The sequence below is a fragment of the Chaetodon trifascialis genome, chromosome 9 (assembly GCF_039877785.1).
Source record: "Chaetodon trifascialis isolate fChaTrf1 chromosome 9, fChaTrf1.hap1, whole genome shotgun sequence".
Lineage (NCBI taxonomy): Eukaryota > Metazoa > Chordata > Actinopteri > Chaetodontiformes > Chaetodontidae > Chaetodon > Chaetodon trifascialis.
Genome location: NC_092064.1, coordinates 22,599,289 through 22,626,208, shown reverse-complemented (window position 1 = coordinate 22,626,208; position 26,920 = coordinate 22,599,289). Strand labels below are relative to the sequence as shown.

Sequence of the window (26,920 nt, the reverse complement as noted above, 5' to 3'; positions counted from 1 at the left end):
AAACTAATAAAAACGGATATGGGAGTTGATGTCATTTCATATATTTTTGTAATTTTTTTTTACAGTCATGTCATGACAGTTTGGACAGTCATACAGGTTTTTAATTCATTGTTTTCACTACATCTCATATATTATTCTTACAGTAAAACAGTTTGTGGTGTAAAATAATTATGGTTACTTCTTAGATAACTTGACCATCAAACATCCACTACACCATAATTCCAAACGTACAGCCATCCGAGGTTTGGTTTAGCTCCAATCAAAAAATCACGGTGGAGATTAAAACTTCCTATTTTCTTATGACTTTGAACGCATCGCAGTAAGAATCTGACGTCACGTTATGTTTGGCGCTGACATTCATGCAACTGTTCTCCGGTCAGTTTTGCAGTGGTTACCAGGCCATCATATCCACGGTGCTGACAGGCGACAAACTGAATTCAGATCAGTGAGCGGAAACGGAAACTGAAGCAACTTCGCGCTTTTGTCCAAGCTGTTGGCGCCAACAGCACAATACACCAGGTACTGTCAGTGGCAGATGCAAGGAGTTGGCTGTCTATCTAACATTTCAGTAAAGTTGTAATTTTATCGCTAAATCACCTCCTCACAGACATGACGAAGCTCACAGAGGGTGCGATAGAGGTAAGGTTAAGCTTTTCAGGAAAACTTATTCACGAAAACATGATTTTTAAAGTGTAAAAGATGATTTGGGGCAGTTTGAAGTGCAGCTTTTGTTCAGCTGGAGTAAGCTAGCTAGCAGTCATTTTTTTTGCGTTTCCACATTCTGTAAATGAAAATTTAAGCTAACGCTAGCTTAATGTGATATTAGCAGTTCTAGTTAGTTGCAAATTATCTTACTAACGTTATTGTCGGAGACAGTAACAGGTGAGCTCTAAGCTAGCATTGGATATGAAAGTTCAGCCACTAACTTTGGGAAAAATAGTCATTTTCAGGTGCTTTCACACGAAACGTGGCATACTTCGTATTTGTTCAATGTGAGAACAAATTAAGCTAGCTAAGCTTTGTGTTTGTAGGCTCTGTCAAATGGCACCGGTGGAAACGACGCAGTGCTCCAGTTGGTGGTGAGCAGCAAAAACACACTATCATCACACAATGTTTCCTCAACGTGACTGTTCAGCCACTACATCTCTGCCTCACTTTTCCTGTTTTTGATAACAATTAAGATTGACGCCACATGAACAAATCCCTCTTGTGTCCTCATTTTTTCTACTGTGTTATATATATATATATATATATATATATATATATATATATATATATATATATATATATATATATATATATACACTTCTGTGCAATTGTACAAAACACAGTATTTTATTATCCATGTCTTACCATGTGCACTTTCAAAAATCTTCCATTGGCAATATTGTTTTTATACTCCTTTTGTACATAACTCACATATATTATTCTATTTGCTCTTCTATGTCTCTATATTTATTCCTGTTATTATTGCTTGCTGTCCGTGACACCCTAATTTCCCCAACGTGGGATCAATAAAGTTATATCTTATCTAACATGACGAGAAATTGAACTTTTGTAGTTTTATTTACAAAACAAAGGAGGGCAAAGGTAGGCAGTAAGTAGTGCGTACTTTCATTTTGAATGTGCCATACAACAAAACTAAATGAAACAAATGCTGTCATAGGATGAAGTTTCACACCACCAGACAAATATTTAGGAAGACAAACCTTGTTTTTTTTGTTGTTGTTGTTTTTTTAATATATTATTCATTTTCTTTGTTTCAGAACATTCGCAAGATTGAGGGAGGAAATGGTCCGGCCCGCTTTCGGGTGATGATGAGTGATGGACGGCACACCCTGTCCTGTGAGTGCACACAGCTGTCATGTGAATATAGGAAAGCCGATTCGGACCCATGAGATCGATCTTTTTGTGACTGATAATTAGATTTTATCTCATAATTGTGTCCGAATAAATCCGAACGTGACATTGTTCAAACAGTAAACCATATTTTTAAGGCTTTTCCGGATCATAGATCTCCTTAATACACGCTGTATTATCTCATTAAAAGGTTAATGTGGTTGGTGTTTAAATGGCCGGAGTTGAGTAATGTGCAGGGCTTGATTGGCTTTTGTAGAAGCATATGTGGAGATTTTTTTTATTAGACTCTGAATGTCAGATGGGTGTGGGATTGCTTTTAGGCGCAGTTATTCTCAAGAGCCCTTCCCTGAATGAACCTGGGCTGCCCCTGTGTGATTTTCCTTTCTCAATTTTCTCCACCTCTGCAGCCTTCATGCTCTCGACTCAGCTGAACTGCATGGCTGAAGAGAACAGACTGGCCCCAAACTGCATCTGCATACTGAAGAGGCATGTGACTAATATACTGAAGGATGGCCGGTATGCAGTTTTTCTGTACATTTCTTCTCCTTATATCCAGACTTCGCCCACAGTCTGTATAAACGTGTTGGTAACTGTCGGCATATTCAAAACTACAGTTTTCTGCAGTTTATGGTGGTGTCTCATTTCAGGCGGGTGGTAATCATTTTGGAAATTGATGTTGTCAAGTCTGCTGACGATGTTGCTGGAAGAATTGGTGACCCTACCCCTTACACTGAGGGTAAGGCTTCAAACTACAAATTAATGTTTGTTTTCAATATGTTTCTGAAGTGAGACTGATATTTATGTAAACATCAGTCATCTGTAATGGATCACAGTGTCGCTGCAGGCTAATATTAATGTCAAATCTACCTTGCAGGTCAGACTAAAGGCCCACAGTCTGTGGCAAACCCTGAAATCCGCCCTCCACTACAGCAGCAAAACAGAAATGAAAGTGAGTGCAAGTATTTATCTTGTTCAGAATTCACATTTTGTGGAAGAACACTGCATGAATAGTCCTCAGATAACCAGCAGATGGCGGCATTTCTGTACTGCTTTCTGTAATGCGGGTGACCCTCGGATTCACTGGACACAAGTCATTTTGACAGCCCCTTTGAGAAACGTCTTCATTTTTAGCGTTCTTAAACCTTTTTCAGGAGTTTTTTAGTGTTACTGACAGTGTGATCAATAACATTGTTATTGATGAGCGCCTCCTGAATGTTTGGTACCATAAACCTTTAACAACCGTGAGCTGGTGTTGAAAGGCAGATGTCTCTGCCTGTGAGCGTCAATCATAACTCTCTTTTTGGATGCACAGCAGAATACACAAACAAACAAACAAGCAGGTAGCACCGGAGGCTACCTGGAGACTGTATATTAACCCCCATGAGCAAATGAGATTTATTTTTGAAACACTGTCAAAGGTAAGTGTTCAACCACAGCAAAGCAAAGAGCTTGGACCAGGAGAGATGTGCAATCCAGCTGTCAGAAGGGTTTTTGCGGTGTTCTCGCGTGTGTCATAGCAGGTATTCATCCCTCTAATCTGCCGTGTGGGAATTGAAGTTGTGGCAAGCGCCCTCCTCATCAGCACAGTCATTGTTCATTTCTCTGTATGTGCTACTTGATCTGGGGGCTTAATTACCAGAAGTGCAGTGGTTGGCAAAGTAGGAGGACTTAAGTGGACACTTTGAACTCTAATCCTCCGCGTGAGACGCACACAAATCAAATGTGCAGCGCTTGTTCAAATGGAAAATCTCAAAGTCAGGCAGCACTGCTCTCCTGGGGAAGAGCTGCTCCAGTTTGTTATAGCATTTCACACTCTGCCCTGATTCTGTGACATGTGAATCATCCTTCTCGCCGAAATGCTGGCTCACACATCTCCAGCAACTCGCTTTGACAAGATTTTTGTTTCCTGCTCGAGTCTTTCCTCTCGCTCGAGTCAACGGTGGTAAATTTACTTTAAGTCATTAGGTTTTTCTTTGATGAAACTTCCCTCATGAAGTGAGATAATTACAGTGATCAAGCAGTTGCAATCCAAAGAAATTGGATTTTTGTAATTCGTCTCTGATGAATAATGCATGTGCCTCTCTCCTGACTTCTCTCCATCACTGCTCTTCATGGATCATTTATTTCTCTCTTCATTCCTCCAGCAGTGAACAGAGGTTTCAGTAAAGATTTTGGGAAGAAGGCCCCATCTGCCATGCCCAGTACTCCAGGGGGCAGCTCCAAAGTTGTGCCCATCGCCAGCCTCAACCCCTACCAGTCCAAGTGAGTGTGGTTCCCAGAATATGTCAAAATGGTGTGTATTTGTACAGTAACCAAAAAAAAAAACAACTCTACAAAGTGTCAGCAAAAGCATGTGAGGTGTTGGATAGGTTCAATTTCAGGAACACACATATGACTTAATGCAACTCTGTGCAATAGCCCTGACACAGATACAACACATGTGAAGCTTTCTATTGTCAGTTGAGGCGTGCCGAATCAGCATTACACTGTACCTGACATACCGGCATCGGTGTGCATGTTGACCAAAATAACAAGCGATTGCAGAACAGAAATGCCAAAGATCTGATCAAAGTCAGTGTCTCTGTAGTTTGTCCACTAGTGAGCACTGCAACTGCATTTTCCAGCTTTGTCCTGCTCAGTGCGGCTCAAGTCTTTCAGTAATGTTTATGTATTAAAGAAAAGCTGATATCGTTTCACATTTTTACTCTCTACTGTGTAGACAGACAGACTGCAGCTGTTAATGCCGAATTTAAATATTAATTATATATAATTAAAATAATTATAATGCAGAATTAAGACTACGTAATATTTGTGTCTATTGACATGGTCACTGTCAGGTTTGGTGATTATAAAGTCATAATTTCTCACCGGGATTTCATCGAGAATGATATGTTGGTCCCTGACCAATCATAGCTTGCCGTCTTTCACAATCTGTGTGATGTCACCGGGTAGAAGGAGCAAGGGGCCGACTTCCGGGAACAATAATCTAAACAAATAATGGCGCCTGAAGCGATGTGTATGATACTGGCTGTCTTCTTTTTTGGAAAAGCCTGAAAACCGCTGTGACCTTTCCTCTGTTTCACCACTGAGAAGCACAATACAACAGCATAATTGCTCTTTGCTTCCACAGTTGAACAGCACAGGTCTGTCTCACGGAGGATGTGTTGATTTGCCTAACGCAGGTGTTACTGATAACATTGCTCACGACTGTGTTCTCTTGAGGAGAGCCGGCGGAGGCCAAATGCCGCTGACTTCCTGGCATGCCTTAATGTAACAGAGCCGTCGCTAATGTCATTAGCTACACCTGTGCTTTTCTCTCCTGTGAGTAATCAAAACACCCCTGAGCCTGTTGACGTGGAAGCGAGTAAATGATTTTAATGTGCTGCCCTTACACGTTGCCATTCATCCAAAGGGCCACCAGAGGGCAGATTGTTAAAGGCCGTGTTGGTGGATGAATGAATGAAATGTGTTTGTAGGGTTACCTTCTGGGTCCATGAGGTGCTCTAAAAACAAACACTGACATGAGTGGACTTGTCTCCGTCTGGCAGGTGGACCATCCGTGCCCGTGTAACCAACAAGAGCAGCATCCGCACATGGAGCAACTCACGTGGAGACGGCAAACTCTTCTCCATGGAGATTGTGGATGAGAGTGTGAGTGTTATTGTGGTCACACAGTTTTTAATCTATGCACATAACCTACAAGACCCTGACCGTTTGTAACGTATTAATCAATGTTACGCTCTCTCACAGGGAGAGATACGAGTGACTGGTTTCAACCAAGAGGTGGACAAGTTCTTCAGCCTCGTTGAGGTTGGCAAGGTGAGGCGTTCCTCCAGATGATGATTCAATATGTCCCAATTATCTGCCAAAACTGTCTTTCACTGTCCCGTTAAAGATGGATTTGGCCGCATACTGTTCTAGCAACAGCTGCCAGTACTTTGTGAGTTAAACCACGGAGACTATGAATGAGTCATCTGGCTACACTGTACCCGTACAATAAGCGGCTTATGATCATCTGCCAGCCTTTGTTGATCCCACCGACTGTCTGAAGTCGTATCTTGTTTGCGCCAGTCAGTCAGGTGAAATGCTCCCCAGATCTCTGATTAACACGTGGTTCGCCCATCTGTACGACACAGGTCTACTACATCTCCAAGTGCTCGCTGAAGATCGCCAACAAGCAGTACACATCAGTGAAGAACGACTATGAGATGACGCTCAACGGGGAGTCCGCTGTCATCCCCTGTGAGGACAGCTGTGACGTTCCCACGGTGCAGTGTGACTTTGTCTCTATTGGTGATCTGGAGAACAGAGATAAAGACGCCATTGTTGGTAAGCAGCATGGGTAATACACACTGGGTCTTCTGAACCCAACCTGTGATGGGTTCTCAGTTTCTTAACGTGTTCCTGGACCAGGCCTGAAGCCCTAACTACACATACAAAGACATGGCACTGTGCAGAGTCTTCAAGCCTGATGTCGTTACGGGAAAGTTCGTCAACAATACAATTCAAGTATTGTTTGATTAAGGTTGAAACTGTCACCTTGAAACCCCTCAAATGTTAAATGAGGCTGTCATTGCTAACAGTTTAGAACATTTAGTGGAGGAATAAAATCATTGGATCTGTTCATCTTTAGGCTGAAGCCCCTTATATTCCTCTGAACCTGCCCCACTGCCTAAACTAAGACTTATCTTACAGTATAAAAGATTGTATACGAGCAACTAGTTAGACCAAAAAATGACATGAGACTGATTTAGACTTTGCTTGTTAGACACCTGCCTTGTCCTACTACACACTGCATCATGGTCCTCCCTGTAGGCCACCTGTATTATTGGCCGCAGTCAAAAACAACAAAAATCAAAGGATTTTTGTCCCTTTTTGTCAGCAGTTGCTTAGAATGGCTTATGTGCGGCACTTGAGCGTGGAGACAACGGGGGAATGTCGCATTCAAAATCCCTACAGTAGTGAATGGGACTATTGGAGTGAATATTGAACGTCAGCCTGCTTTTTGAGTGCCAGTACTTGACAGGTTATTTAGAAAGCAGAAATTCTCCATTGTGAAGTTAGTTTGAAGTTGGATAATCGACAGCCATTCACTGCAGATCCAGGATGGTTAGCTCACCTTGGGACACTCGCACTTCAGGACGATCAAGCAATGGTTTGAATAATGCAAAATTTTATTTTTCGATCCCTTCACGATGACACACCTATTTTGATTGCTAATGGGCCTCAACACATCCCAATTCTCTCTAGCGTATTGCGAAAAAGCACAAACCAACCAAGCGATACTCAGAGCCCGGCTCCTGCTGAGGTGTTCCCCACCACCTGATAATAAGCTATCATAAGAAGCGGATAGAGTTTGTCGCGGAAAGTAGAGCCGGATATGCTGGGAGGTTGAGGTAATTACAGTATATAAGCAGAGAGATACAAGTGGTATTATTAATACCGATGACAGTAATAGCCTGTAGTGCAGATTGACTTTGGGCCCTATGACAGAACCGATGAGAAAACGAGAACATGCTGTCACAGGTAAAATGAGGTAATGATAAGGAGTCTGCTTGTAATTCTTTTAATGGAGACTGCAGCTTGTACTGCTGTTTGAGTAATTTCTCTCCCACATAGCAGCTGGCATCAAACGTTAGTTTTGTTCATCATGGTTAAATGCATTTAAAATCCCTTTACTCAGTGGGGCCGGGGGTTTATACTGTAGTTTATGAGTAATGTTGGCAGTGCCACTCTTAGACTTTTACAGATAAATGGCTCTGCATCTATTATGCTTGACTGCATTGCTCAACAAAGTATGCCTGGAGTGCATTGGTGGAAACAATTAAAGCCTATTTCATGGATTCTCTCCTACATAATGGATGTCAATTCCTGGTACGCAGGCCGTTGACCTTACACCTGATGCGAAGGGAATGAATCGCTTATTTCCCAAGAGCCAATTTGTGCTGGAAGCCATGGGACCCAGAGTGACCTGTAGACGTTAACACCATAATCAGTATTTATGATGTGCATATGTGGGAATGATCCTGTTTGTCAAGAAAATTAAACCACGCGGTCTTCTCAAGGATGTCATGAGCAGTGCATGATGCAATCTCAAAGTTCCTCTCCAGGAATTGATTAAACCCATAAAAACTCGTCTCTGGTCATCAAAATATTTAGAAGTTTCTTTCCGTAAAAAGAAAAATCCCCTTCATGCCTTACATTGACTTACATATAACTGTGTGTGTGTACGGTTGCCTTCATGTAGTATGTGTGGATCTAAGCAGCCTCCACCTCTGCCTACACCCACCCCTTTGCTGCTCGCCTGCAGCTTCATCTCTGCTCATCAAACACACGAACCTCATCAGCAGCTCAGCCATCAGACAGACGGGTCTGAGTAACGTTTGCAGCAACTTTCTTTCAACACCTCTGAGCTGTATAAAAGGTCCTGTCAGCATTTGGCATGAATCATCACGTAACTTGGCAGGCTACCGTTGGCTAACATTAACTAGCACACTGCATGTTTGTTTGTATACAGTCAACAGATAAAACAGGAGAAAAATAAACTTACTGGTTGACCAACATGTTGGCTCGAACTCGCTGTGTATCCAGGATTAATGGGTGGAACCGCGTTGGGCCTCAATCTAAGTTTTTTTGGCAAAAGAGCTCTGGAAAAGGCTGACGGCGACAGTTTGGCTCTCTGATTTTAAGATCCTTTGATAAAACATGAAGGTTCACCATGTCTTCTTTTGCAGCTTTGCAACCAAAAACAAGACGTCTCTGCTGCCCTTTTGATAATAGTGAAACTTGGCTCGCAAAATGCTGATGCGCAGCTTGTTTCCCCTCGTTTCTCCATCGCCTTGCTGCGTAGGTTGACGGGATTGGTTCCTTAGCTTTGTGACATATGAAACCCCGGCTGTCTGAGTCATTGGCCTGCTGCACTTCCAATGCGGAAAATGCTCAGGCTTGGCCTTTGATTTGTAGTATATGGACATGTTAACAAGATAAAAACCTGATTGTCATTATTCCTCAAGTGTGACTCAATCAGATCAGGAATAGAAAAATAGACCCAGTGTCTGCCGCTCATGTTAAACACTGATTCACGTTTTTCTTTACAGATGTGATCGGCGTCTGTAAGAGTGTGGACGACGTGACCCGCCTCACCACCAAGACCAACAGAGAGGTGTCCAAGAGGACGGTCTGTCTGATGGACATGTCTGGGAAGGTGGTGACGGTCACGCTGTGGGGAGAGGAAGTGAGTATAGACATTAGACGGAGAGTGAAAGGTGTAATGAGGGAGAGGTGTTGTGTCTGGGGCTTTTTATTTGGGTGGAGGAAATCAATGCCTGGACGTGCCTATTGTAATGGTTAAGCTTGCCTCTCAGAACACTATTTTTGTGAAATTGTTTAAACCTGAAGACCTTTTTCTTTTGACCATTAACTGCGTTGACTGAATGGCTGGGGCTTAGTTAAAGTTGGATCACACATTCAGAGGCGAGCGCAGCGGCACGAGCACCTGCAATAAATGCTTTCAGATTTTGACGAGACTATCTGAAAGGTGTTAATTAAAAAGGTTGTTCAGCACATTTGCTGACCGCTGTTTGAGGATCAGACACGTTCAGCAGCGGGTACAGCGCCGAATGGAGGCGAATGTGCTCGAAATCGTTGACTGAATCCGCTGTCACGGGGTGATGAAGTAACTGTCCGACTGCAGTTGATTTTTACCTGTGGCTCAGAGGGACTGCGCTGAGTTCACCACCATTTCTTACCTCCTGACAAGCAGCGCAGTGTTCCCCGTTTGTTTGTTCGACAGATACCCCTTTTCCAGAGGGACTTGCTGAGATACACAAGATGTATAGTTTATAAAGAACAATGGCTATGCCAGAAAGCCAGCGTCGGATTTTCTCCTCATCTCTGAGGGCTTTACTGCTGCCCTTGTCCTCTCACAGTTATTGTGTTTTCTCAGTTGGTGTCCTCAGGTTATTATGATAAAGAGTACTGAAAAGCTCTGAAACTGAAGCTCAAGTAAACATGAAATATTTTAAAACAGTCATTTTGGAGCTGAAATAACAAAAAATGTTATAGTTGATAGCTTTAGTTCTGCAGTGGGCTGTCTTGGTCGCTCAGCCGGTCCACCGCTTCGGTTTAGACCAAAATATCTTGGATAAATTAATGTTGATTTGTGTTCAGGTTCATGGTTCCAGATGATAAACCCTACACACTTTATTATCCTTTGACTTTTATTCTAGTGCCACCATGAGATTCACATTTGCGCTGTTCAGTGAAATATCTCAACAGCTATTGGGCAAATTGTAGCATAAATCTGCTAATCATCAGCATGTTAGCATTGTCATAATGAGCCTTTAGCATGCTGATGTTTGCATTTAGCTCAAAGCACCTCTACATCCTGTAGATTCTTAATCTCGGTACAAAAAAGTAGCAACACAGACCTTGATAAACCAAGAAACAGGAGAGGAAATCACTAATACAAGTCACAGCAAAGTTTTAATTGTCTGTCTTTATCTCTTGTGTTGTTTAGGCAGAAAAGTTTGATGGATCTGGGCTGCCCATTGTCGCCATTAAGGGCGCAAAACTTTCAGACTTTGGAGGCCGATCCCTCTCTGCATCCTTCAGCAGCACCCTGATGATCAACCCAGACATCCCTGAGGCGTATAAGCTCAGAGGCTGGTAAGTGAGCCTGACGTCCATAGATAATGCCGTGCAGAAAATTGCTTCTACGTATGTTTGAGCAGTTGTATATCCATGACAAAGTGCCTTTATAGTAGGTATGAAACGTGGTTTACTTTTAATGCCAGAAGGCTCTGTGTTATGTATTTCCCCCTGCTGGAAGCCAACTTCTCAGATGCAAGTATTGCTGTTAAAATGGAAGAACTGAAAGGATTTAAGCAGCGAGTTTCCATTTCCCAAGTTGCACGAGTGCATGCTCTGATTCTCATTATCAAGATTAGTTTTCCCCCATTAGCCACAATGTGGGGGGGGTGCCTCAATGAAGCATTACATATAAATGGAAATCATACTTAATCTGTGGAAATGTGTTTTTTACTCCTCTAATCGCCTTTCCAGATGAAATGAAATCCAGACTCATTTCTGTGTGATTATGTTGATTGTAGCATTTCTTTTCTCTCGGCGTGTGTGTATGTGTGTGCGTGCGTGCACACGTTCTCATGTTTGTTTTCATTTGAACACACGGCATTATGGGGGAATAAGCCAAGATATTTTTTTCTTAAAAATCAGTGCTTAACTGTGTCCATGTAGTCATGCGTATTGCATCACAGCTGAATTTATTAGAACTACTCGAGCCAAATGCAGTTGTAGGATTGTGTGCTGACACAATTGAGGCATGTGACTCTATTCCTTGAAGATTTTTCTTGCGTCGGAGGAGAGAAACATTTAAGGCTCCAGCTTTCATCTTTTCTTTGGGCTCACGTGCCAGTTCCTCAGTTACTCCTTTGCTAAGTTGTTTCCTCTCCCTGGTGTGCAGCATGGCCAAAAATAAGCATGTGGTGCTGTGTGTGTGTGTGTGTGTGTGTGTGTGTGTGTATGTTTTAGGGGTAAAGATATTTTTGTTATCTGATTTTAAACAAAGATGTCACCTGGTGTGATGTGAAGGTTTATGGCTGTATGAAGTAGCACGTGATTGATAGATGATGCACAGGTCACATGGGCCGAGGCCGGGGTTGATGCTCACCTCAGTCCAGCGCTGTGACATGCTGATTGATCTGCCTTCCGTATGGATCCCACTTAAACAACCTGGGTCCGCCCCTCCTCTCTGACATGTGAGCGAACGTCTCTGTTTGAGAGCAGAGATCCAATCGATTCTGTCCAAAGCGTTTCATTTGTTTACCGTGCCTGCTCTTCACCGAGCAACGAAAGACAATAAACACATTTATTTTGTGACAAGGCCAGCGCGGTCCCTTATTCTGCTCTGATGAATGCAGCTGTGAGTATTTATACGTGATCAGAGGACCTGATCTGCATAATCAGAGCAGTGAAATGTGACCACTTTTCAGGTGAGAAAGGCAAATTGCGAAATATGCTCAGATGTGCCTCTTTAATCAGATCTCTCGACTCATGGTAATTTCTTGATGATGGTTTTAGCTCCAACCTCTGACTTCTTTGAATTTATATTTTTACTTCATTTGATTGCCTGCTGTGAACCTTCTATTTTTTTTGTTACAGGATTATTTTATATTCACATTGTGATAGAAAGTGCTCCATTATCAGGACCACTCCTGGGGCTTCCGCTTTCTTTTACCTGAACACCATTAAGTCCTGAATCACGCTTCCACATCCCTGCTGTTGCATAGGCTTTTTCACACATCCTGCTCTTTCTTGTCTAATGACAGAAGGTTGTTCTGCACTTTCTGCCGTCACTTCTCACTTGGACAGCCAGAAATAATGATCCTTAAATCCTTGTGTTGGTTTATCCAGCGAAGAAGACTGGTTGGACTATGTGGGTCCTCTTTGGACCGCGGGTACCTGCAGGTTTGCAGGAACCTGCTAATGAATAGTTTAAAAGTCACTGATTGAAGGAGGCCAGACCTGACTCATTACTCTGGATCCAAGTCAATCCAAGTGAGAACCGCGGTGAGGACGAGATCGTTATGCAGCTTGTCTGAGAGCTGTCACCCAGCCAGCCTCATGCTGTGAAGATGACACAGAGAATAGCCTCTGTAGTTATTTATCTTGCTTTTTTAAGGCTGCCTCACAGAGATGATATCTTGTGATGAGAAGTAAGTTGTCTCACTGGAAGACGGCCAGCTGTTGAATACATAATGTGTGTCTTGTTGTGCTGGCGATAAGCTTGGGTCTCAGGTTGGTTCCTGTCCACGAAGTGTGTCCCTTAAGGATTGTTCTGCGAGCCAAAAAGTGATTTGTGGAAAATGGAACTAGTAAGCAAATCAATTAAACTCTGAATGAATCTTTTGAAACTTATTTAATCTTGCACAGAAGAACCCAGCGCCTTTTCTCTCCCAGCCCAAGAACCCTGAGCTTTTTCTCTCTCAGCCAAACAAAGATATGCCTTTACTGTACAGCCAAGCCTGCTGAAACATCATTGTTTTACTCATGCGGAGGCGTCTTAATTTGATTGTGTTTTGGCGCAGACCTTTGGGACTTCCTCAAATGAATAGTCTATCCTTGGTGGGCTGTTGACTCAAACTCTTGCAGAGTATTAGTGGTGCCACTCAGCACTTTCCTGTGTGCTTATGAAAAAGAAGGCTGCCTTGTGCACTAATTATCTTGATGTTGGATTAATCTGGGGTCTTAGTGCATTGTTAGCGTGCGTGTTCTGCAAGCCCTCGCCCTCTTTTTGAGATTACTTGACACATGTTGCCAACTTGGCTTTAAACCTAACATCAAGTTCCTCTTGGTGAAATTTTTCAGTGTCAAACTTTGACTTCACAGTTTGATCCATCTACCTGCGCAGATGCAGTTGTCCATTAGGTGGCAACAGCACATCTAGAGACGACGCTGCTGCCTTCTTCCAAACTGTCAGGGAGGACAGTCACTTCTCTGTTAACTACATTTTGTCACGTTTGTTCTCAGAGCCTGATGCTGTCGTCCTCAGACATGCACCGCGACAAGTCCGAGCTGACATTTTCATTGTTTTCCTTATCATGACTCCGGCATTTCCACATGTAGAGACTGCAGCATATAGTCAGGCCAGTAATTATATCAGCCCAGAAGCAAACAGTCGTCTGGTGACAATGATACCTCATTATGTCATTGACTGTTATTTTACCCAAATGTTTCACTGTGCCGGATGGATTTGAAAACAAGGATTACAAGCTGAGTCACTGGTGCCAAGTTATTAGCTGAATTGAGTTAGTAACTGACTTAATGAACGTTTTAAACCGAATTTGCACTCGCTCGTTTCAGTCGCTGTTTTCAAAGTACCCTTCAACTAACGCACCCGCACACTTTACTTGGTCGGCTTGGTGCCATACAGAGCTGTCATTTAATTAGCACGATGCTATGTTATGTGTTGTTTTTGACAAGACCTCAAAGGTGTTTTTTGACAAGACCTCAGCATTTTGGGTACTAATTGGTTGGGTTCTCTGGAAATTATAATTGCATTTTCTGACATTTCTTATTGATTTATCGAGAAAATAATTGGCAGATGAGTTGATGGTGAAAATAGTAGTTGGAGCAGCAGACAGTTTATTTTACTGTGTGTACAGGCCAAGCAACTTCAGTGCTTTCCTAACTAAAAATAATCCTCTGAAAGCTACAAGTTAAGACCTCTCATAAGGCTTACAAAGATGTGAACTGTCGCTCCATCTCGGAGGGATAAATGATTTTCCAAAATAAAGATCTCCTTCATTTTGCTGGGGTCTGTTTCTTTGAACATAGCAGGTTAGCAGGGAGTTCAGTTTTTTTCCACTATTTAAATCCCTTTTTTTACCCAGAAAAATGCTATAGCATAGCAACTTGTTCTGTTCTCCCATGAAGTACTTGGAGCTCTGTTTAGGACCGATTCATTAAAATTCATCTATTGTGACAGACTGAGAGCCCACTGATGCATGCAGAACTGTCCTGGGGTGGATGAATGACATGTAAATGTTAGATTGCTGTGCTCCAGCTCTTGTATTATACAGTGTTCTCTTACACAAATGGTTTTAAAATTGCAGCCTGTGTGGTCGGTCTGTGATGACACTTTGCTGTGATTCCACCGGCACGATGATGGAGGGAAACATGCGTTCATCCATGTTGTTTGGAATAAACTTAACACCGTTGCTTCTTTCATGTTTCTGGTAGCTCAGTGTGTGACCACATGTCAGTCACTACAGATGAAGTGGCTAAGAGCAAGTCACACACAACACAGAGTAATCGTGTTTTTGGTGTGTTTTCCACTCTCAGCCCAGGCATTAGAGTCTCAGCCCGGAGCTGAAAACACTGCTTACTGAGACTTTCCCATCATCCCCCTCATGCCTCTCCCTCTGACACCACTCTGCTCCTACCCTGTCCTTGTTCATTGACACTCTGACATTTGACATGTCTATGCCATGCACACGTGTGTCTGCCAACCTCCAGTCATCTATCTCAGTATTCCTGAGATAGATCGTCTCACTGAAGGCATGCTGCTCTGAGCTGGGATCTGCTCGCTTTCAGTTGACTGTTGCACATTTCCTGCCAGGTCTAATTTGTCCTCTTTTTGTCTCCTTCATCACGATCACTGTCTCCTGTGCCATTTCTGTTTCCTGCGCTGGCTGTCTCTATGATATAAACAGCAGCAGCTTAGCAACTGGATACTGTCACAGTGGCATCTTGTTGAGCATTTTACAGTCCTTTTGGGTATTTGTCAAATCAGATGTCCAGAGCAGCCGTGTGACACTGTGAAGCCTCACTAGTCTGCAGCCGTACCTTTTAAAAATGTTATGCATTTTTAACCATCCCAGCTGCGTTGTCACTGCATGTTTCTCGTCTGTCTTCGGTGAGTTGTTGCCCCATGACAGAAAACGGGATCTCCCATGTTTGATTTGTCAGAATACCTTTTCGCAAGCTCTTAACTGGGTGCAATTAAAGCAAAGCAGCGCAGGTATGCTATTGAGGAATCTGGTGTCACCGTGAAGAATTGCTTACATTTGTCAGTACAAGTGGGAAATTGGCAGCCTGTGTGTTTCCCTGGCCACAGTCTGAAGTGTTAATGGGGATATTTTCAATTAGTCATGCCTCCAGGAGCAAGGCGTGCTCTCTGTATTTACAACCTGACCTCCCTATTGTGCCCCACTCTGCCTTGTGGCCAACACATCAGTGAGATCTATTGATCTCTCTGACCATTTTAAACTGTTATTTCCCCCCCAACTGCATTTCACCTCCACCCATCTTTCTTCTCCATCTACCCTGCCTTCCATCTTCCTATTGTCTTTCCTGAATTACCGAGAACATTGGGCGAAAATGGGTTTCTGATATCACTGTAACAGCCCTGACCCTGGCCAGCTCATCTGTCCCTCTGCTGTTGATTCATTTCACAAGCCTCTCGGCTTGCCTTGCTCTCAGCTGAGGCATCTCTGCTTTGACAAACACAAATGGATGCTGCCTGGAACAAGATTTTTTGTGCCTTTTTTTTAAGATAACTGTTAAATGCAGCCTGGTGACACTTGTATGAACGGCAGTGCGTTGGCGTCTCCTGCTTTGGTTCACATGTATCAAAATGAATTATTGCTTGAGTCCATGGATGCGGCAGACAGCGCCTGTGATTCCACGGGGAGCCCCCCACTGCGTTTTCAGAAGGGTCCCGGAACTGAGTCTATTTGACGGAAGCTACGTCACGCTGCGCTGAGCCGATCGAGCCAGACAGGAAGTCAGACACAGGAACAGCATTGAGAATCCAGTCAGTTTTCAAAATTATCCGCTCTGTGCAAACGATAAACGCAATTAAAACAGACGGAAAAAGAAACCATTGAACGACGTCGCCTGCTTTACACCTCGTGGAAGCACAGACATCAAGGAAAAATGACTAAATCAACAAAATCTGAGCAAGTCAACAAAATCAGGCATGCAAAACGCTCCGCTTCTAAAACGCTCGCTCTGGGGAATGAAGCTGTGTGGAGGACAAAAAAGAGTGCCACGTAGCCGTGCCCGGTGGAATCAAGCCATTTAGCTGCGGTCCAAAACTAGGCTTCAGCGTACAAACAGCATCAATCTCTCAACTGGAAATGCATCTTTCTTAAAATGATTTCTTCTATCTGGGTAAACGTGACGGACTGTAGAGTTTATTAAACTATAGAACTGAAAGCAGAACTTGATTAATGACAGAATGTTAATCTCGGTTTTTGCCTTTAGGTCCTTTTTAAGCAAAAACTGTGAATATTGAATTATTTCTGCCTCTCGCAAGTAAATATTTTCAGATTGTCTTCATCCCCTAGAATATTAAAATCTTGGTTTTGGACTCTTTATCGGACAAAAGAAGCAATAGGAGTGTGCTGGCTTTAGGAAGTTGTGATGCTCATTTATAGATTTTTTTAGTTTTAACCATTATCTGTCATTTTATGCACCAAGAAGTTAATTGGTAATGAATATAATCGCGAGCTGCAGTCCTACCATTGACTGGTATTGGCTCTCTTTCACATAGGTATGACAAAGAGGGCCACACCATGGAGGGACAGTCCCTGACGGAGATGAAGGGTGGCAGCGGGGGAGGAAACACCAACTGGAAGACTCTATCTGACGTTAAGACCGAGCACCTGGGACATGGAGACAAGGTACCCACGTGCTCAGCCTTCCTTTGACACACTCAAACATTCAAGATATGGTAACTCCAGACATATTGTTATTCAAGGATGATTCTTTGAAGATATTCAAGGACAAACTGAAAGACTGGTGTTGAATCCCAAACAACAAATATGAAAGTGTTCACAGTCAAACTGCATTTGTGCATGGTTCACAGTGCCGGTCTAGGAAACCTTGCTGCAGTGTAACCTTGTCACTCACAGCTCTGCTTTGCAGTGGTACCTTTTCAGCGTGATGAATCTCATCATCGTTGACTCATAAAATCACTTCAAATCGCATCCTGCTAAGGTTCCTGATCTTCTTCTGCTCATTAATCCCCCTGTGTTGTGGGTGTCCTCTCACTTTTTTGGTGTATGTTCATGGTGAAGTGACATTTATCTCCGGTATTGATTGCAAAGATTACTCGGCCTCTATTCTTTGCCCTTTGTAATGAAATTTCTGCACCAAGATAAGTAAAAGTACAATGTGTTTTTTTAGTTTTCCCCTTTTTTCCCACTTATGCTATTGAGGGAAATTGTGCCCACAGTGTATAAATTGTCTGGAGCGGATAATGTGGCCTGTGCAGAGATCTTAACTTGTCTAATTTAATGTAATTTAACATGCTCTGCACATTAGTAATCATCACAGTATGATAAAAAACATCCCATTAAGACTAGGACAATTAATAGATCCAAGTGATTGTGGTTCTACTCTGGCTGGAAAAGACGGCACAGGAAGTGTGTGTTGGGGGGGGGTGTTTTCTATTTGGAGGCTCAAAGAAGACTTGAGTGGCCATAATTCCCCAGCAAACAAAGAGAAATGCAATAAAACATGGATTAAACAGGATCAGCAGCTATCTGTAAATCCCAATTAAGTGAAAATATGTTGTGGAGAATGAGCGTTTTTGGATTAAATTTTTTTTGCTTGTTGTTTTTGTTTGCTGCTCGAGGCTGTGAGTGACCATGTCCTGCTTCTCATGCCCTCATAATTCTCTCCTCTGCGGTCAGAGCTGCTGGATTTCCAGTCACAGATAGCAGGAGCGGCTTATTGTTCCTCCTCGTGCTTCCTTTTAACGTAGCCACATAAGCAATTCAATCATCTGGAGGCTATTTCTTTTCTCTTAAGTTCCACAGCCCACATCCTGACTGTAAACATTAGCGCCCCTGTCAGGTGAATGGCTTCTCCTGGCACAGGCTCCCCGCTGTTCAGGAGGAAACGATTGACCCCTGGGCTATGGAGGCTCTTGCTCCTCCTCGGCATGGCGTGTGATGAGGCCCGGCACTGACAAAGAAGCTGAGCCGAGGCTGTCCTCAACCCCTCTGAGACATCCCACACACAGGGGCATGTGGGTCAGGCCTCTCAAGAGCCCCCCTAACCAAAGTCTGTTACAATTAATTGTTCCTGTCACAAAGTCTTTGTGTCACAATCTCAAGTTTCCACATTGCACATTCCCCGTGCCCTCTCTGACAGTAACTGGTCACCCTCCTCTTGTTGGCTTGACACTGCATTTGTAAAGGCCCGTGACAGAGGCGAGAAACAAGTTCTTCTCTCTTCTTCCCGCTGTGGCAGCCCTGCTCAGTCGCACGCTAATTGAAGAGGTATTTACTTGATTAATTGGACCTCCTTTGGAAAAGCAGCGGAGGTTGGTGTCTGGGTTGTTTTTGGTAAAAATCAAAGCACTAATTAAAAAAGCGCAGCCAGCAGCTCATTGTCTTGGAACAGGATGATTTTCTCTGATTTTGTTGCTGGCGTTTACCCACACTCCTCTGGGCTTTTTGTTTGTCCAAAGTGACATGAAATATCAATTGTCCTGTGCTGGAAGTTAATTGGGGTCCGACGGCCTTCGCATACAGACGCAGTGGTCAGCGCTTGGAGGAAAGAGAGAGGAGAGTTTCTCGTTCACTTTCATTGTACTTCAGGGAGACTAAGCTGTTGTCCTGTTTGATTCATTAGCAAACATTAGAAACACCAGTAGGAGGATGCTGTAACACTCTTGACTGTACTAAGTTTGAAAAAGCTGCTCTGCCATTAAAATGAATCAGGACGGCCAGATCACTGAAATATTGGTGTGTACACTTGAGCTGGAGCACTGAAAATACTTCTAAATTTTATTTGTTTTGTTTTTATTATCAAGTATTCTGTTGTTCCGCGTGAACAGGCACCTTTAGTCTTTATCCCAGCATACAGGGGCCGAGTCTCCACTCTGCAGTCGCAGTGCTGAGGTTAGTGGGAGGCTCCGTCCAAAGCAATGAGCTGTTGGTGTGCGCTGGGGCCTGCCCCGCATGAGGAAACCCTTCCAGACGAGGAGAGGCGTTGTGACTCCTCTGCAAACATGTCAAAACTTTTCCTCTCTTCATTATTGCAAATCTGTTGGTGCTCAGCTATTTCAACCCAATGTGAAATCCACGCCACTTGCTTGTGTGCTTTCCGACTGGGAATGTTTTCCGAATGCTGTGTATGTGCAGCCGGTGTCTGAAGTTTGCCTCATGCCCATGAAAGCAGCAGCAGCTACCTCAGTAGTTTGCATTTGTGTCGGAGAAATAAGGATTCTGTTTGGGAGTGTAACTTGTGCGTCTGCTACACGAACGTTGCTCTCTGACTGTTCACATCCACCACGATACGCTCCTTAAAATGTCATCTTAATGTTAATTTCATGCTGTTTTTATTCCCGGCTCTCAACAGTCAACATGCTTAACATCCAAAACGCAAAGGTCGTGACGGAGAGAAGACATCCAGTGAGAAGTTTGTTTGTTTACATTCCCTTTCAGGCAGACTACTACACCTGCATCGCTACCATTGTGTACCTGCGCAAGGAAAACTGCCTTTACATGGCCTGCCCCAGCCAGGACTGCAACAAGAAGGTGGTAGACCAACAGAATGGCATGTTCCGCTGTGAGAAGTGTGACAAAGAGTTCCCCAACTTCAAGTACCGCCTCATCCTTTCTGTAAGTGACTCCCTCTAACTCGTTTTCAGCGGCACACACAAACATATGTATTAATGCTCGTATCCTACGTGCCTGCTCTTCCCGGTTCGGTCCGAGCAGATGCTTGTGCTACCCCGTCTTTCTCTTCTCCTGACTCACTGTCCTTACTCGTCTTTCTGTCTCCTGGACTCGAGCCACGCTCTCCCATTATGGCCCGCTCCCTGTGGCTCAGCGCTGCCCCAATCTGCTCTTTGTAGTTACATTTAGAGACATTTAAAGCACATTTTTACACTTGAGTTTAAAATGGAGCTCTGTTGGGTTAATTGCTGCAGCTTTAAATGCTGTGTCATTAGTCATTTTACAGATAGTGCAGGGAGGAACACAAATGTAGGCCCTTTTCTCAGCTCGTTTGCAGACAGTATTTAAAAAAGCCAACAACAGCAACATTGAATACAAAAACTCACTTAGTCAGCAACAGAGCAACTGCAGCCAGGCCTGAAATAAGCTGCTTTTGTTTTGTACCACTCACCAGTTGACATATTGTTATTCTTCACAAGCTGTAGCATAAGCTGTGAATTTGCTTCCACTGTATGTATCACAAGTGCGCCGTGACTCTGCGTGTTTTGCCAGGCTTGCCAGCAGGATATGGGCTAATTAGAGGATTTAATGATTCCTTAAGAGCGCAGAGATGTGTTGAAAAGTAGAAATACCATTTAAACATCAGCTAACTGCAGTATCAAATTAGACGGATGATCTATTGTTGTGTGTACGTCTAACATTTCTTCCCATTCCCTCTTTTGTTTTCTCTGCTCTTCGACAGGCCAACATCGCAGATTATGGGGACAACCAATGGGTGACTTGCTTCCAGGAGAGTGCAGAAGCCATCCTGGGCCAGAATGCAGCTTACCTGGGGCAGCTCAAGGACTCGGTGAGACTTCCCTTCCTGAGTATGATACTGGCCTCGGGGAATGGCCGGGGCAAGAGCTAAACTTCAGACTTTGCCACTGTCAAACCTGCACACACACTCTCACTCCTGCATTGAGAGATTTGTGGCAAAGACACCTTCTTTTCTGTTTCTTCCCGACATACTTACTTTGAGTCATTTCCAGTGTTTATATATATATTGTGCTCGAAACTATGATGAAACAAACATTGGACAAAATGAATTTCATACATCTTGAAATTGAACTGATCAAATGTTTCTCAATTTCAGAATGAAGCTGCCTTTGACGAAATCTTCCAACAAGCCAACTTCAACACCTTTGTCTTCCGCAGCCGAGTGAAGCTAGAAACCTATAATGTAAGTAAAGCAGGGCTGGTGGTTCATCAGATAAAATGCTTGCAGGTTGCGGATGGTCCATACTGCTGAACCGCCATAGAAAACATGCCTGTGTTAAACACTGGGAGGAAAAAATGCTGCTGCCTCAAAACCGTGAAGCATCGTTCCTTTGCATGCTGAAAAAGCATGGCACACAAACAAGTTCTTCATGTTTTATTCCTCTTTGATAGTTTTCCCATTCATTAACAAAGAAACCCTGCTTTCACTTTGACTGACAGAGCCACCTCCGAGAACGCTGCTCATTTTCAGTGTCTTTGTGAGGGATGCAGACACAGATTAGTCATGGTCACTATTTCCTGTAGGCCACACAGATAGAGGCTTGTTTTGAGGAAGGCACATAAAAGAATTGATTGAGCTGGGACTCTGAGCAGGAAGTCTGGAGCCCAGCCAGAGGCTGCATCCGCCTTCAACACACAGAAGAGGCCACTGTGTCTGTCACATTCAGCGCAGCGTCCCAACTGCCAATGGCACTGCCACAAGCATGTATTGGCTGCTGCCTCCAAACTCCATATTCCTTCAACAGAGACACCTGCAACCCCTCTTTCGCTTTATTTCTGCTTCTCAGTGCTACAAGCCAGCCATTGTGCTGTGCTCTCACATGTTGTCATACGCACACTGTTGCATATGCTTCATGTGGGACTGAGCAGCTCCTTAACGCTTAATGGCACTCATTTATCCTGTTGTATCATAGTGAGACTTAAGCTTTGTTGAGCTGACGAAATTATGCTCATTTGTAATTCAATCAAAAACCTGCAGCACTCACATGAGGACCACGATGACATTATCCATTATAATGACATTAAAACACTAAAACACACATTTAAAGGTCACCCTGGCTATGCCTCATGTTGGGACGGTAGACATCAGATGTTTAGCCGCATGCATACATATGCAATTAGACCGTCAAAAGAAGCTTTTTATGATCGTTATCTTTTATGCAAATTAACAAGTTTGCCTTCTCCCTGCTTTAAAATATGATGTTTTGCTGCTTTTCTCTTTTATCTTATTGAATTTGGCAGTTTTGGCTGATTGTTCAGACAAAACAAGCAATTTGAAGATGTCAAAATGTTTATTTTTCTGTTTCCTGACATTTTATAGACTAAACTATTGATTGAAAATATTTCAGATTAATAGATTACTGTTGAAAAGTTGCAGCCCTATAACATCGTGCTGAATCAAAACTCACATTAGCATGATGTTCTGAAAGGATCCTCGTGTCCCATGAAGTCAAAGCGTTAATTAGTGTCACTCTGGCCTCAGCATTTTTAGCAAATAAGCATAAAGACACTTTAAGGATAAATGTGTCGTGCCATTGAACAGCCATACCACTTGATATAGTTTACTTGATCCTATTAAATCGAGCACTCTGATTAATTACAGCATGTTCATCAAAACAAGTGTGATGTGAAATCGGTTCATGTGGGCGTGACGCATGATTTGATCATTTTCATACAAATCAAAGTTGTGTTTTGCCGTTCAAAGTATTGATATTCAGATATTGCGTGTAGGTAATCGTGTTGTAACTCTCAAGATGTCAGTGGTTGAATGTAAAATGTGTTATTACAGTCAAAACACAGCCTTATAAATGCTATCACTGTTTGACAGTCTACATGTTTAACTCGCCCGCCATCAGGAACGTCTGCTTGCGGCTGTAATATTCGAACTGTTGCGCCGTTATTAAGGTCTCCTTGTCCCTGTAGACGATGTCTAGACATTGTTACTGATTTAAGTGTCTCAAAAGGATGACGCTGATGAAAACAGTGATATTGAACATTCACGGCTTTTCATTTCAGTCTTGACCACAGCAGGCCCAGTTTCAAACAGAAGTGTGGACCTGAAAGCAAACAGCAGGTCAACTGATATTTCCTGAGTTTTAAATACTGTCTGTGTCACGAGATGCTCATTACACGATGAAGTCTGCTGCGCTGTTCTGAGGTTACTGTGCAGGTGTGAGGGTGTGAGTGTGCAGGGTAGTGGCTCCCAGCACTGGCTGTCCTGAGTACTGCTGGTACACCAGGCTAAAAACCACTGATGGAGCACTGTGTGCAGTGGTCAGGTTAATCGTAGGTTGATTGCAGCATGCTCTATAAATGTTGGTGTCTTACGTTGTGCGTCGTAGAGGCATGTAGGAAAAACACCGCTATGCCCAGAGGCCGGGCTCGCCAGTTCATTGCCCGCAGAGATGACGAAGTAAACGTTGTGCTGCTTGTTAGCTAGCCAGTGCAGCTAACCTATCTCTGCATCTGAGTTTGCACACATCGTCCACGGTGCATCCTCCCCTCGCCACCGTGAGGACGGGTGACCTGACCCCTGGATGACGTCAGATGGGGTGTTGCTAACAGACCGACGGCTAAAGGGAGAGAAATGTCCTGAAGCTGACACGCTGTATGACGGTCAGGCTAGCTGCTCTTTAGCACACAGAAAGTAGGAGAACTCACTCTGCTGCTATTTCCCAATCCCGCAAATGTCACAGGCTGCACAGGACATAACATGTCTTGTTTTGCACGTATGAAATGGTTGGTTTCCTCGGCCATTGTTAGCTGTAAATGTTCCTGCCAAGTTTGGAGCAGTTAGGAAAAAAAAGGTCACATCAGAGCAAATTTATGTGTGTTTCTCTTGTGCTCACATGTAGACACACACACTCTGCAGCTGCTGGAAAGGGGCAGCACAGGTTGTTCAAGTGTGGAACACAAAACCTGGCTGTGTGATTTTGGCTGCTTACAGATTCACACACAAACACACACACGCTTCACTCACCCACTCATCAACTGCAGCCACAGTCAGCGTCACTGTCGGTGCATGTCTTGAATGTAGGCTTCCACAGTAACGCTGTTAAGATGTCTTATGTCTTCATAATTCGGCTTTCTCTTTAAGATGAGCAAGAGATCATCTTTACTATTACTCCTTCATTTCATGTAGAAGGAAGAAAATCCTGCTTTTACTGTGTCATGGATCAAAAACAAATTGGTTATCAAATTTTAATACCAACAATTTAAATGCAGTAAAATGACATTTTCTGACATTTATGGTATCTGCTGTCGTTTGGTTTATGGTTTAGATTTGCAGATGTCTTATTTCCATAGTGCATTTATTTAATTTCAAGGCTCCACAACGTTGGTCAGATGGGAGAGGCAGGGTGTGTGTTCTCGTGCACACTCATAATTAGACTGGTGAAACGAAATCGAGGAGCGGACGCGCTTGTTTTGACGAACACGTTCCAGTCAGAGATCTGACGGATTTCCCTCCACTGTTGCCTAAACATGACGTAACCTCAGTGTGTAAAAGTAGCCGGACACACAGAAGCGTGAAGGTCTGCACTAATGATTACATTCAAGTCACAGAGCTACGCATCTCTTCATCTGCAAGTTATGTGTGACCTTTTAGAAACCCAGACGACGGTTTTACAACACTTAAAGGTGCCCTGTGGAGTTTTCTGGTTTGAAAAAAGAAGTTTGTTTATATTCAAGGTTTCACATTGTGTATCCTTGAGGCCTGACGCTTTTTTTTTTTCCTCCCCTCTCTCTTAACACTTGCAAAACTGATTTGTCTTTATTTATTTTTAATTCTGAATCATGCAGCGTTTATATCCCGCCGCTCGCTCGCCATCCTCACCTTGCTTTTGGTGCATGACTATGTTTCGTGGCATGTTGCGTCTACCCACTGTAGGAATGTGCACTCATGCACATACTCATTAAGCATTTCTCCATGGTGCTACGAGCGTTCACACGGTACCTTTAACAACTGTTCATATGTAGTTCTGTCCACCTGGATCGCTGTGCTACACAATGAGGAGGCTTTTGACCCTCTTTCCCAAGTTGCATCTGTTTTCTAATTTAAAGAGTTGCTATGAATGACATGTTCATTTTGTCCAAAGTTTTAGTATCAAGTTCATTTACCTGAATTGATGCAAAGCGTAACAGCTCAATCTTGTTCATTCTGCTCTATATCAAACTACAGTTTTCTGCAATTTAATATTTTTGGATATAATGTGCCCATATTGTATTTCTCTTGCATCATAAAAAAACAAGCAACAAGATTTATAGCAGGCTATTCTTAAAGAATGTGGGCACCAGTCCAAAGGAAGAGGATTTCCATTTCACCCACTTGAGCTGCAGAGGATTAATGGAGACAAAATGAGTGTAACCTCTGTTTAAATGCGGAGAATAATGGCCCTGGTAGAAATGACCTTCCCCTGTCTAGACAGCTGTGGAGGTGGTTATGGCTTTAAAAGCTGCCTCTTTTTTTTGTGAAGCATTGATATGAATGCCAACACAATTCGGAGGCTCGGTCCAAATGTCTCACATTAACTCGCTTTGTCACAGGGGAATGGAAGGTGCCAATATATTGTACGTTTCCAGTAGATTAGGTCTGTATTGCATAAATGTAAGGGAGTGTGGTGTGTGTGCGTTTGTGTGTGTGGACTTGTGTAACAGAGCCTTGCCTGTTTCATCACGGCTGAGGGGCCTGAGAATTCATCTGAACCAAAACTCTCAAATCCGAGCAGACGCGTGCAAGCTAATTTTCATCCGAATGGTTTTCTTATTGTTTGTCTGACAGGATGAATCCAGGATCAAGGCCACTGTGATGGATGTGAAGCCTGTTGACCATAAGGACTACAGCAAGAGGTTGATAATGAACATAAGGAAACTAGCCGCCCAGTAGGCGCTTATGATGTTCTGGTTCTTCCTTTGTTCCCGTAAAGCCGACAAACAGCTCTAAATGTGTGTTTTGCTTAGAAAGCAAATGTGTTTTTCTTCTTTTTGACTTCCTTGTGAATCCTCAGTGTACTTGTGACTGTTCACCTTTTCCTTTGTGAAATAATGTTTCGTGACCTGATTCTGGAAGCTGTTTTTGTTGGTGAACATAACAGACACCATTTTTTTTTTTTTCGTTGTTATTTGGGGAAGCGGAGCAGAGAGTGGGTCAGTAAGCCACAAAAGAAATCATCACTGTGTCTGTCTTAAGTCAGCCGGTCGCCCCTGCGTGTGCTGTGCTCATGTGGGGGCGGTGGCTGCTTTAAGCACAAGGCCAGCACAGTAGCTCGCGCTTTTTTCACTTTCTGAAGCGTGCTCAAAATGCCTGGGCTGGACCTGCACATCCCTGATAAGACCGTTTACTCTCCCACTTTTTTCCCTTTTCCTCGGCCTCTCACGTACTTTCAAATATAAGCACATATACACATGCACAGTGCAGACCTAATGGGAAATGTACTGCATTCTGTTTAAGTAGATACAAGGTGTTGTACATATTTTCAGTGCCTGTTTTTGGTTTAAATGTTTTTTTTGGTGATAATAAAGATGTTTGTAATCGAGTTCTAGTCTTTAATATGTGAATATGGAGCTGACACACCTTTCTCTTACAGCACCTGATCCTGACCTGCCAATGGAAACATGCAGACTATTATTTGCACTGTGTGTTGGGGGTTTTTCTCAAGGGCTGGTACACAGTGCCCTCCATCTTCTCGGGTTTTGCTCAGATGCGCAACAGATTCCCCTGCAAACTTGACTTTCATGTTGTATTAAAGCAGAACATCAGTGCGGCTGCACCGCCTTATTTTTCTTGTGATAACATCTCGTTTCTGCTG

At 43.3% G+C, this 26,920-nt stretch overlaps 1 protein-coding gene across 2 annotated transcripts; it reads left to right on the top strand.

Annotated features, from left to right (window-relative positions):
- Positions 1–487: 487 nt before the first annotated feature.
- On the top strand, positions 488–26,648 carry rpa1 (replication protein A1). 2 transcript variants are annotated; one of them, XM_070970422.1, is made up of 17 exons: positions 488–639; positions 1,032–1,079; positions 1,767–1,845; positions 2,268–2,376; positions 2,508–2,596; positions 2,735–2,809; positions 4,005–4,122; positions 5,409–5,511; positions 5,611–5,679; positions 5,997–6,189; positions 8,958–9,094; positions 10,379–10,527; positions 16,937–17,066; positions 19,842–20,018; positions 20,818–20,925; positions 21,211–21,297; positions 25,894–26,648. In XM_070970422.1, exons 1-17 carry the CDS (start codon positions 610–612, stop codon positions 25,996–25,998), a joined length of 1,806 nt encoding a protein of 601 aa, XP_070826523.1. In that variant the 5' UTR covers positions 488–609; the 3' UTR covers positions 25,999–26,648. The 2 variants fall into 2 exon arrangements, with proteins under 2 accessions (XP_070826523.1, XP_070826524.1); XM_070970423.1 differs by having other exon boundaries at positions 512–639; positions 4,008–4,122.
- Positions 26,649–26,920: the final 272 nt, after the last annotated feature.

Coding starts and splice junctions, on each gene's coding strand:
- rpa1 (XM_070970422.1), top strand. CDS start 610: ATGACGAAGCTCACAGAGGGTGCGATAGAG. Junction 2,810..4,004: donor GCAGCAAAACAGAAATGAAA/GTGAGTGCAAGT, acceptor TCATTCCTCCAG/CAGTGAACAGAGGTTTCAGT. Junction 17,067..19,841: donor ACCTGGGACATGGAGACAAG/GTACCCACGTGC, acceptor ATTCCCTTTCAG/GCAGACTACTACACCTGCAT.